This window comes from Rhagoletis pomonella, unplaced genomic scaffold, assembly GCF_013731165.1.
Source record: "Rhagoletis pomonella isolate Grant_MI unplaced genomic scaffold, Rhpom_1.0 Rhpom_scaffold_00002, whole genome shotgun sequence".
NCBI classification, from domain to species: domain Eukaryota; kingdom Metazoa; phylum Arthropoda; class Insecta; order Diptera; family Tephritidae; genus Rhagoletis; species Rhagoletis pomonella.
This window is the reverse complement of record NW_023458556.1, coordinates 51879235-51892372: the sequence shown is the minus strand read 5'-3', so window position 1 is coordinate 51892372 and position 13138 is coordinate 51879235. Positions and strand designations below refer to the sequence as shown.

Here is a 13138-nt window from a genome sequence, read left to right as displayed (position 1 = left end):
AGAGCATAGCTGCGATTATAAATTAACTTAAACCAACATATGCACATATACAAATATGAATATTAAAACACAAGGCATGTGCATGTATGTATGCATACAACAATTATAATAGTCAACTTGTATGCAGATTCACGTGACACTGCTCTTTTGGCTGCCCTTAGCCATGTTGCAATTTGTGCGGTTTTACGCTCTAATTTTCCCACAAAACCCACATGAGTTGTCATTTGTGTGAAATTTGCTAAAAAAAAACATTAACATTTCACAGCATTTCAAAATAGAATAAACAACAAAAGTATGTACATTAGGGCGGAGAAATTTACTTTCGAAAAAAGTGTATGCATATTCCAATTCTACGTTCGTTTCTAAGCAAAAATTTTGAACAAACTACATATATACCAAAAATGGCGTTTGACGCTCCCAATTTTACAAGCTTTTAGTTAACTTGCTCTCCTTGTATGTATGTATGTTTTTAGGGGTAAATCTTGCAATCAATTTTTGACCAACTTCCCGATGACCTAGAGACTTGAAACTTCACAGCTGGCTCATAACCCGATGACAATGCAATACGAAAGAAGTGTTAGTCCGATAGGTGGCGCAGGAGCCAAGATATTTGGAAAACCCGTATTTATAGTCCGATTTGGTGCATATTTACATTAAAAGAAATAACTCCACTAAAATTTTTCCGATATGTGGCGCACGATATTTGGAAAACCAATATCTATGGTCCGATTTCGTTCATATTAAGAAAGCTTGCCTTAAAAATATTTGTTTTTACAATTAACTTATTTAAAAGAAAAGTCAGTATGTTATAATTTTTTCTTAACGAAATTAATTTTGCATTTGCAAACTTTTGTGTTTTCATCATACAATGTATATACTGTCTTTACTTTTGAAAATTGGTGTATTTTGGTGTATAGTTTATTCGTCATTTTAGCTTAGAATTAATTGTAGAATGGGAATTTGCTGTACACTTTCCTCGAAAATTTTGCTCCGAACAAATAACTCCGCCCTAATGTACATACATATCTGACCAATTAATTAAACCTCGTGATTCAATATTTTATGTAATTTCAGTGTATTTTTTTTTATCCGTTTTGCATGTTGTAGGCAAACCATATTAATTCTCCAATTTGCAATTAAATTGCTAGAGGGCTGATAATCACTATTCCTCAGCTAGTTAAATTAAGGCTACACAAAATTTGTTGAAAAAACCAAAAATTCATCCATCATTTATTCCATATTATTCCCTAAAATTCCATACCAATTTATGTTAAAATAAATCAAGTCACTGTTGCTAATTACAAGGCTAAGTGAGTTTTGTTTGTTTCATGCTTTCTCTTAACATCAGCAGCTAATCACACACATACATGCGTATAATTATGCACAAATGTAACTAAATTCGAAAAGCTTTCCCAATGCCATTTGGACTTTTTCATTCCTTTAATACTGTCTCTTAATTACAATGGTAAAATTTTATTTGCTTAATTATTTTTCTATTTGCTTTCATATGTATGCCATTGTATTGAGCTTGGTTAGTTCAAGCTCATGGTTGCACTGACAGGGTCGTCGAGAGGGGGGAATTCAAGGGGTATGAGTAATAAAAATAAATGAGTCGAGTCGAATTTTGAAAAGGCGAATATGATTAATCTTTAATTTTTCTTTCATCTTTCTAGTTAGTACACATGATCGCACCTAGTGCATAATTGGAAGCATCGGTCGTTACGATAAACGGCTAGGTAAAATCTGGGCAGCTGATTACTGGTGGTGAAATTAGCTTCTTCTGCAAAGTGATAAAAGCTTTCTGGTGTTCTTCTGTCCAACTGAAAATCTATTTTTTCTTTAACCAGTGCCCTGCATGTGTCATCAAACCACACTCGATCGTCACAACATATACGCCGATTCAGCAATATGAGCCACAAGTGTTTGATGTAGGTCCGGCACACTACTAGTGGTAGAACGATACGAGTACCGTGTACAGAATATCGATACTTTTCATGAGTACTGAGTAGTATCGAGAACTCGATACTTTTTGACAAGACTACTAAAAAGTATCGACGAGCATTACACAAAAAAATTTGATCATTCAATTACATTCAAAAATTAAAACAAATTAGCCAGTAAATATTGGTTTCAAAAATTATGTTCTATATATGTATATCCAATATTAATGTCATGTAAATGAATATAGCGCTCATTTACTTCAATACTGTCATAACTCAAAAAACCCAAAACTCGAGAAAAACGGATTTAAAGTTGTGAATTTAGTACACACTATACTATATAAAGTATTCTATTTAAATGAGTACTAGTATCGATATTTTTTGAAAAAGTTCTATTACTACACACTAAACTACCAATTACGTGTAAATCCGAAGTCTCGACGTTTTAACGAAGTTTTAGATTGCTTCCAACTTAGTTTGTTCCTAAGGCACAGCCATTGTATTGGATTGCCAACCTCGGCACTGGGAGCATGTGATGTTGTTATACTTATAACCGAAAACCCCAACATACCTCCACATGCTTTGTACACTTCCCGTGATGAACGTGAGTATGAAAGTGTGGTAAGGTTAGGAAATTTTGTACACTGGTGTCATTTAGCCCAACTTAAAATATAGGATAGATTTAATCATGATGTACAAGAGGGCATGGCACCTCCCACGGAATTTTTCATACTGTATATCGCAGAAAACATTGGTGATAGAGTAGTAAAACTTGGTATGGAGATATACAAAATCAATTTCACACTCATGGAGGAGGGCTGCCACCTGTTTAAAAAATCAAATACAACTTGAATTAAGATAATTATTTATTTGAAAATATATTTAAAAATGGATGTCAAAAGGCTTTAAAAGTTGTGGTTTGAAAATATTTTGAAAATGGTTGCCACCTGTTTGAAAAGTTAAATTTACATAAATTAATCGTAAAGAAACCTTCAGATTGTAAGTTTAAAATATTATTGAGGTGTATTACTAAGGTTTCCACCCGATTAAAAAATTGTATTCAATTAATTTAAATGAATTGTTGTCATATGGGGTATAAAGCTAACTGTTTTTGAAAAATGTTTTAGTTCTAAACTAAATGAAAGACGGTTGCCACCTGTTTGAATACCAAATTTTACTTGCATAAGGGAATTAGATAATTGGAACATGTATAACAATATGGGTGTAGACCAAAGGTCTTTAACAAGGTGTTAGTTGAAAAATATTTTGGAGAGGGTTGCCACCTTTTTAAAAGTTGAATTTAAAATAACCCGGGCTTACTAGCTGCTTTATATATTTAATATGACAGCTTTTTGATATTACATAAAATGGTTTTGTTTTTCCTAATAGCTACATATATGTATGTATCCGTTAAGGCAAAATACGTTGAATAAATAAGTGATAGTTTGTAAAGATTTTCTTCATTGACCTGGCAAGCTTCGAACCACTTATATGTTTCTATTAAAAGGGAGCGTTCTGAATTTAAAAAAATTCATTTTTTCTTTTTATTGTTTAAAATGATGATTGATTTTTTCTTTGTTTGTATCTACATACATGTTTACACATGCATAACTCATGATTCAATAATGAAAGGTTTGCACAAAAAACAGTTTTCCCGCCCCTCTTGACAAAACTCTAATGCTACTATTGAGCAAACCTTTAATTATTGAATCATGTGCACTCATGATTTGGAATGAAAGGTTTTGTAAGTAGTTTTTTTTCTAAAATTTTACACTCCCACCCACAGGCATGGTTGTTTGAAGCAGGAGAAAAAGGGAAAGAATTCAATCACACTTCCTAAAATGGTAGCTAAATTTCACAAAAAGGTGGGGATAATAGTGATTTAATTTTTATACCCGAGCGCACTTGTGCACAAGGGTATTATAACTTTGTTCACATAACGGTTGTTTGTAACAGGCAAAACGAATCGAGATAAATATAGGCAAATGTATACATAAATGCTCAGAATGAATAGAGAAATCGATTAAGCGGTGACTGTCTGTCCGTCCGTTTGTGCACACGAGAACGCGAGTAAAAATTGAGATATCTTAACGCAACTTGTTACGTACACTTCTTTCGGGCGTAGGACGGTTGGTATTGAAAATAACGGTAATTTTCAGAAATACGAAAACTGCAATATTTTAGTAACTACTGAAGATTATTCACTCAAAATTGATGTTTACAATAATTTTCAGACGAAAAATAAGAATATAATATATTTTTGGAAAATGGGCGTAGCCACGCCCACTTATGGTTACATGTGTATATCTTGGTAACCGCTGCACCAATTTCTTCCAAACTTGGCACAGTTGTTGGCCTTGGTACAGTAAACCAAACAACCGAAAATTTTTAAAATCGGACAATTACCACGCCCACATCCGATATAACGGTAATTTAGAGAAATACAAAATCTTCGATAAATCAGGAAATATTAAAGCTAATTTATTCAAAATTGATGCTTGCAACAATTCTTTACCAAGAAATACGTTTATGGTAAAATTTTGGAAAATTGGCGTGGCACCGCCCACTTATGATTGCATATAAGTATATCGGTAACCGTTATACTAATTTGTACCAAAGTCGGTATTTTTATTGTGCTCGCCACATATAAGCAAAGCGTTGAAAATTATTTAAATCGGACTAAAATTACGGCCTCTTCTCATATAACGGTAAATTTCAGAAATGCTTCAAACTTCAATATTTCGAAATTTAAGGGCGCTAATTTACTCAAAATTGATATACCCCGGCTTACCATGTAGCGGCAGCTTTCGGAAAGGTGAAAAAACATATATTTAATACTTACGCCGGGTATTTAATGTTTGGCTCCGCCCGAACTTAGCTACAATAGATAATAGTGCAATAGAGTTCGAGCTAGTTGTCACTTCTACCTTATTAAATTTGCTTTGGTACGCATCAGAAACTGAAACGAAAAAAAAATTAACAGGCAAACAATCCGGCTTCATGCCTAAAAAATTTATTTTCTAGCGATTTTACAAATAAAATTCAAACAAAATTTTCAAGAAAACCATTTGCCATCATTGTGCCCAAAATATATTCGAATTCAAACAATTCCTAGACCAGGAGGAATAAACAGAAGTAAATTGCCAAAATGCAGGAAGTAGCGGTTCTGCCTTGGGAGAAGATCGCTTGGAGTGATGAACATGTGCAGTTAATCTATCGCGATTGGGGTCTATTTTACACACGTAAACAACAGCTGGACATTGCAGCAAACTACTATGACAAATCGCTGGAGCTAAAGGGCGACGATTCTCGAGCGCTTTACTTTCGCAGCCAATGTAAGCGTAATATTGCGCAGACGCAAGGGGCGTTAGAAGACAGTTTGGAAGCAGGAGGTAAAGTGAGATAAAAACTAACGTGTACCTCAATTCATTTCGCAACGTTATTTTCCAGCTATTGAACCAAATAATGCTCCAATAAATCTCGAGATTTGTGATGCACTGTATGAGCTTAACCAATTCGAGAATTGCAAAGTCGAGCTACATGACAACACACGTAAATTTTATGGCAAGAAAGTTTCAGCATTCCTGAATCGTTTAATTGTGGTCAATGAAAATTTCAATGACTCCATTGGTGAAACACTTGGCCCATTCATATTGAGAAATGAGAAAATTTTCGCAAAAGTATTGGAACACTTGGAACATGAGAAGTACGTAGATCCACGTCCGCTATGGAAAATACTGCGCGAGCAAGGAAAATGCGACGTGCTTAGCATATTGGAAAAGGAGGTAGAGAAAATTTAAATAAAAATAAAAATACATTGATAAAAACTCTCAAACTTTTCCATTCTACAGGAACTGCTCCTGTCTCCACGTGAAATCGCAAGGCGCGAGCGCGCGTTCAAGGTCTTCAACCAATTATATTACAACAAAAGTTGGATTGATGTGCTTTGTTTGAAGAGTTTACGTGATAATCCTAACCTATTGCTGCCACAGTGCAAAGTTTCCACCCCTTTTCTACACCATCTAACAAACAACAAATATGGGGTGCTGAAGAAATTTTTGGTAAGTTCAGGAACAATATTTCGATCAGCAAAATCTCAGGGAGTATTGATCGGTATTTGCTTTCATTGAGCAGATGAGACTTCAGACAACTTGTGGAGATGTTTACTGGTCACTTCTGGTGGCCTAAAAACCTCACTAGACTGGTAGGCTTACATGACAACCTCATGTTGACCTGCCTTCGCATGGGTTAGGTTGAAGTTTTGGGCAGCGATTTGTTGAGGGACGAAGACCTGAGCTCTTTAGCGCCCAACTAACTTTTGTGTCCTCCACTTCACTTCAGGGCTTGCAATCGGTTTGATAACAGTCCCATCGGTAGTGATAAACCATCTATGGAACTACCGTTCTCTCTTTCTGCTAACGTAGGGGTTAAACCTCCATGGAATCCCTAAAATTTAACTAAATTGAAACTACATTTTTATATTTATATTAGATATATTCTGTAAGAAAGAAGAATACCGATAGGAATACAATATTTAAACAGTCAAGCAAATTTCAACCTCTATGGAACAGAAAAGCCACGAATTATTTTTGAAAGAGGTCAAGAGTCCAAAACGTCTATTTTTTTTTTACAGCATTGATGATCCATTTGAAGACACACCCTACTTCGAAAAGAGAATTTCTCTAAAAATTAAAATTTATACATATAAGTCCATAAATTTGCTTTTTGCTGACTCTGAATGAAGAAAATTTATAGAGATCTAAAGGCTCAGTTAGGCTAGACTTAACTTCCTTAACGTAACTTAATATATTGGCCAGTGTAAGATATTTTTGTTCAGGAAATTTTTGATGTAGCTTATAGGCGGCACAGTGACAATTAGCTGAAAAGGAATACACAAAAACAAAATTTTTCACTTCTCGGTAAGTGGATATGTTGAGTAATTAGTACTCTTAAAACCGTATACATATAAGCCGGTCATTTTCTGGACTGTCTGTTAAATTTCAGCGACCTTCTCTTACCGGATAATATGTCCAAACAATAAAACTCTTTAGATTTTTCAAAGCACAGCGAGGTAAGTTAGCTGAAAAAATATACTGAACACTACGCCCAGTATGGAATTTTATATCCTGAATGCGATTACTTACTTAACCCAGAATGTACAAAAGATCTTTCGATTTGTTAATAAATTCCCAAAGAATCTTGGAAGACAAAATCCATATTTTAATATTTTCAACTCAGGTCAGGTGTCACATTAGACCAATTTGCACTATTAAGTGGATCCGTTCTCATGAAGACAGTTAATGATTTCTCTCTTTTCCGAAACCGAAATATTCTAACTATTAACCAGCTACTTTGTGTTTCATGTTTATATGTATGTATATCATTTATTCTTAGAAAATGCTTCAAGCTCGCAGTCCATTTTATAATGAACAAATGCTTAAGTGTCCGGATAAGAAAGTTTGGGAAAAACATCGTGAGACACATTTGAATCATATACAATATCAGACGCGTCGAAATATGCTAACGATATTGCGTACGATTCGCCAACTTAGGGCCAGGGGAAAACTTGACGTAAGTATTGACTTTTTTATTTGTTGCATATGTATGTAAAATGTCTTATATCTACCCATATTAATTTATAAAATTATAGAAACTCAGTAAATACATCGAAGAAGTTATGGGCGATTATATAGTGCTAAAGACACATCGCGTCATGCCCTGGAAATTCGAATTTTTGAATGAAGTGTACAACACATTGGCGCTGGCTTATATCGATCGTTTCATTCAACCGAGTGATTTGTCATCGGCACAAAATAATGCAAGTCACTTAATGCGATTGCTACGTATTCCAACCGATAAGAGCAAAGATCGTCAAGTGAGCTTTGTCTTCGGCGATAAATCCACCTATCAGGAACCGGATGCTATCGACTATACAATGATCGCTTACAAGTATGTATGACTTTTACACCTAACCATATTACAGAGTGAATATGTCGAGCACAATCTGAAAAGCAATAAGAAAAACTACTGAGCCCGCATGGCGTTTAAACGCCCTAAAGTTAAATTCCCTAGAAACTATTCCAAATGTTAGTCAGAGTTATAAGCTATTCGAGTGTCATATTTCATCTAAATCCATGCAGGCGTTTCCTAGTGAAGAGAGGGCTCGCATATTGCCGGTTTTCAATATCATAAAACCACACAAGAACGGTGCAAATCTAATGACCTTGGCACCCATTTTTTCATATTTCGTAAACATTGGGTATAAGTTTACAAAATTCGACTTTTCACAGGTAGAAATCCTTTTCAAAAGTATTTTCAAACTAAAATCTTCTTACAATTAAGTTATGAAGTAAGTTGAATTTGATTTTCAAACGCGTGGTAACCTTCCTAAAGAAATATCGTTTAGTAATTCATCTAAATTTTTAAATATGATATTGAATGTAACTTTTTAAGCAGGTGGCAACCTTCTTCAAACGTAAATGTGAAAACTAAAGATGTCTTAACACTCTTTCGTTAGACACCCGTATTTTAATATTTCCTATAACTTGTATATAAATTAGTTAAATTCAACTTTCAACTTTTTCAAACAGGCGGAAACTTTTCTCAAAATATTTTCTTAAATAACCTTCATCTGACAGACATCTTGATATATATTCTAATAAACTGATGCATAAGTTGAATTTAATTTTTTTTACATGTGGCAACCCTCTAAATATAGTTTGGAAATATAGCCTTGTCAAACCCATTTGGAGTGGTACCAATATTTGAATAAAGTATAAACTAAACTTTTTAAGTGGGTGGCAACTCTCTTTAAGCACCTAAAAAATATTCTTAGTGTTCGAACTAAAGATTTCTTACACTCTTATGTTGGGCATATTTTAATACTTCCTTGTTTACAAGTTAACTGAATTCGACTTTTCACACAGGTGACAACCCTCTCCAGAAATTTTTCCAACTAAAATCTTATAAAACCTCTTTGGTCTGACACCCATATTGTGATACATATCTCAATTATTTAATTCCTCTACTTCAAGTAGAATTTGATTTTTCAAACAGGTAACAACCGTCCTTCATGTAGTTTAGAACTTAGACCTTTCTCAAAAACATTTCGATTGACACCCATATTGCAGTAATTCATTTAAATTAATTCAATCTAATTTTTAATCGGATGGTAATACTAGTAAAACACCTAAATAGTCTAAATGTTTAATCTGAAGATTTCTTAACCATCTTTCGATTCACACCCATATTATAATTTTTCAGATACATAGCTTGCGAATAATTAATTTATATTTTACTTTTTAGCTGGCAACCTTTTCAAAATATTATTAAACTACAACATTTTTAGGCCTCTTGATATTCATTTTTAACCGACTTCCAAAAAAGGAGGAGGTTATCAGTTCGTCGGAATATTTTTTTATTTCTAACCGACTTCCAAACAAAGAGGAGGTTATCAGTTCGTCGGAATATTTTTTATTTTTATTTTTTTTTTTTATGTCTGTTACCGCATAACTTTGGACCACGTCAACCGATTTCGATAATCGGTGCATCGGAAAGGTAGTGTCTCAGAGGTGGTCCCATACTAATCTGGTTAAGATCCGATCAGTGGATCATGAGATATATATATATATATTTTTTTTTATATGAGAGTTGAAGTCGGTTTTTTTTTGCTAAAAATTACTTGTTTAATATAGTTTTCAAATAAATAATTCCCTTAATTCAAGTTGAAATTTACTTTTTGAAGAGGTGGCAGCCCTCCCCCATGAGTGTAGAATCGATTCTATATATCTCCATACCAAGTTTCAGTCCTCTATCACAAATATTTCCCGCGATATATACTATGAAAAATTCCGTTCATATGGGAGTGCCACGCCCCCTTGTACAATCGAGATTAAAAGCTACCCTATATTTTAAGTTGGGCTAAATGACATCAGTGCACAAAATTGCATCATTATTGGTTAAGTAGTTAAATCGTGAAAGCGTAACAAATAAACAAACTCACTTTCCGATTTATAATATTTCTAAGGATACTACCCTTCCCGCCTTTAGTTCATACATTTTGAAATATTTCTGCTTTAAGATTGTATGAACTAAAAGTGTGAAGTGTATGAAAAATTTTTGAAACACACGAATAAATCAATATATTTACAAAACTAGGAAGCAAATAAAGTATAACTGCGTTTTTAATTTTTCTCTATGACGTCAGGATTTTTTTAAAGGACTTTGAAATTTCTAGGATATGATTGAATAAAAAAATGATTTAAAAGATTTGGTGCATTGTAGAGTAACAATATGGGTATCAATTAAAAGGAAAAATTCTGTAGAATTGGAAAAAAATTTATTTTTTTGTGCACCAAGATGAATAGTTGTTGAAAATGACCATTTAAACGTTTATCCTTGAATATCCAATGTTTATTTTTGAAAAAAATATATGTCAAGGACTAATATGCAAACTACCACATTCTCGAATTTCGTCCTTCAAACTTTATTAGTTTTAGACAAAAAAAAATGTACACTTCCCTTTATAAGGTATTGATAGTTACAATATGCATAAATGAAGATACTGGAATCAAGAGGAAAGATTCTTACATTTTGGAACATTTTATCATATTAATATCACGCCGCGCCAGATTGGAATTGCCCATAAGAACATATGTACTTTTCCTTAAGCACATCAAAAGAATTTAATAAAATACTAATATTTTTAATATCAGCTACAATATATTGTTATTCAAATTAACTTTCTAATGTATACTTAAAATTCGATACGATACAAGGGTTCTGGTTCTAGGTTCCAAAAACTATCGTTTGAAAATTATCGAGTAAAAAGTATATTTATTGAAAGGCAAAAATGTCGATATGGCATCGTATCGTATCGAATTTCGTGTCCCTACTTCTGAAGGCCACAAAACCAAACGTGAACGTGATTTGTTGGTGAAAAAGATGGAAAAAATTAATTTTGGGCGGGACGAAGTTCGCCAGGTCTGCCAACATCATAATTTTGAATTTTTCTACTATTTTTGTGTTCGCAGGTGTAGATATTTTGCCTACCAGGAAACTCATTCAATAGAAGAAAGAAAAATGTCTACGAAATTGCTGTTAAAAGTTCTTTAGCATATTTCTAATAATACACTTGAACTCTATTCTCAAGTCAATATTGTTTTCACTTTATCTTCTAGAAAATATTTGGCTCGCTTGGAGAAACGTATTCACTTCGCTAAATACTCGATTGAAAAATGCTATTTATTGCACGAGATCGCCCGCAGTCATCTGAGACAGAGCCGATTTGACGAATGTGTTTCCGTGGCTCGTAAAGCTATTGAAGGTATGTATGTACTATATATAGTAGGTAGCTCTCCCGAAATTTAGAAATCAATTGAAAGACGTTAATATATTTTTTAATATAATTCATTGGCACATTCAATAAAAATCTTCTTTTCTAAATTTTTACTTTTTTGAAGTCTAACAATTAATCAAATTTCTTTTGTGCTAACAAGTGCTAAAGTACTACAGTACTACAGTACTCATATATTATACCGCCTATTTAACTACAATAGCTCTGTTCCACACGTTTTCTGGGCTGGGTTCGGTATTGGGTTTTCTAATTAAAAATTACTTTCTTATAAATATCAAAACTTTTCAAAAGTTCCCAGAGCTTTAGAAACGCAACAAGTTCGAGCCTTCTTTAAAAAAAAAAACTTAAAACAATTTCGAAACTAAACAATTTAAATTTGTATGAATAACTCCCTTAAGAAAAAAATACAATGTTCGATAGTTTCTTCCTATGTATATTTATATATATTATATATTTCCCAATTCTATCTAGAATCGAAAAACTGCAACAGCAACGTTTGGCGCTTCTTAAGCACCATACTTATATGTAAGGCCCATACAGTTCTTCACAAGGTGGAACGTGCCAAGGAAATACTAGATGAATCCTATGCGGTGGCAAAGAGTTTGAATAGCCCTGAATTGATGTCTTTCATTGAGAGCTGTCGCCAAGTGAATGAGGCAGAAATATCATTGAAAAAGCGTTATCAGTCAACGGATTCGATCCGCAAGCGCAGAAGCAAAGTTTCGCTTGAAAGCCGCACCTCACAAATATCACAACGTAGTAGTGAAACAAACGATGAATTAAATGCAGCATAATATTGATATTCGAAAATTGTTGAAAAGCTCAACGATTAAAAAATATAGAAACTAAACAAATTTATAAAAATTTGTTAGTGATTTCATTGAATTTTATGGACCTTATGTGTAAGAAACTAAGGGAAAGAAAAATTAGGCTACTACCATCAACTTTCGCGTAATTATTGATTTTTTGCATCAAATATCAACAGGAAATAATGATACACATACGCCTAGGCGGGTATCCACGTGTTTGTACAACTTAAAAGGAAAACAATATTAATTGATTAGTCGTAGCCTTATACTTCCCACCGCAATTTCTTCGTCTACGTAAGAGTAATTAAAAATATTCCCGGACAAATTGAAGTATAGGATATTTCGTTATTTTAAACAGCATAGCTTTCCGATGGCATATCATTTATCTGTAATGGATTTATTTCAGAGTAGACAAAAAAATTTTGCCAGATTGACTGAGCATTAAGTATAAGTAAAACAAAGTATGAATCACTATGATAGTTCACGCTTTCGTAAATTTCTTAATTGTTTTGACTTCCTGTTTAAATGTTATTGAAAAACATATCGTTTGGAATAATATATATGGGATGCTATTTTTTTGGGCATCTTTGGGGTAGATTGAGTCTTGAGTTTCCACGAAACGTTTGGTGAGCATCACAAGCAGGGTTGCCAGTTTGGTAAATTGTTACTAAAATTGGTAGAAAAAATTGGATTGGTAAAAAGGTAAATTTTTCTAATTTTTGTAGGTTTTTGTTGAAGTATTCTGCTTGAAAAACAATTAAAGCTTATAGTTCCCGCTTTATTTTTTGTAATTATTATAATATTACACATTTCTTTTCAGGTGTAGTCTATAGACTAAAGTATACTTTATTGCGTTCATTTTCGAACGCTTTAATGCACACTTTTTATATACATTATATATGTAACTTATACCACCTTAATTTATTTATTTTATTTATTTCATTTTATTTTTTTTTTTAAGCTTCGATTCATATTCAATAAAGTTTTATTGTTAAAACCAAAAACCAAAAACTAATTTTCTTTGGCACTAAAGG

At 33.1% G+C, this 13138-nt stretch overlaps 1 protein-coding gene across 1 annotated transcript; it reads left to right on the top strand.

Annotated features, from left to right (window-relative positions):
• The first annotated feature begins 5061 nt into the window (after positions 1-5061).
• LOC118734679 lies at positions 5062-12089 on the top strand. Its single transcript, XM_036464387.1, has 7 exons — positions 5062-5332; positions 5391-5725; positions 5792-6001; positions 7335-7511; positions 7591-7889; positions 11120-11265; positions 11767-12089. Exons 1-7 carry the CDS (start codon positions 5089-5091, stop codon positions 12087-12089), a joined length of 1734 nt encoding a protein of 577 aa, XP_036320280.1. The 5' UTR covers positions 5062-5088.
• Positions 12090-13138: the final 1049 nt, after the last annotated feature.

Coding starts and splice junctions, on each gene's coding strand:
- LOC118734679 (XM_036464387.1), top strand. CDS start 5,089: ATGCAGGAAGTAGCGGTTCTGCCTTGGGAGAAGATCGCTTGGAGTGAT. Junction 5,333..5,390: donor AGACAGTTTGGAAGCAGGAG/GTAAAGTGAGAT, acceptor GTTATTTTCCAG/CTATTGAACCAAATAATGCT. Junction 5,726..5,791: donor TTAGCATATTGGAAAAGGAG/GTAGAGAAAATT, acceptor TCCATTCTACAG/GAACTGCTCCTGTCTCCACG.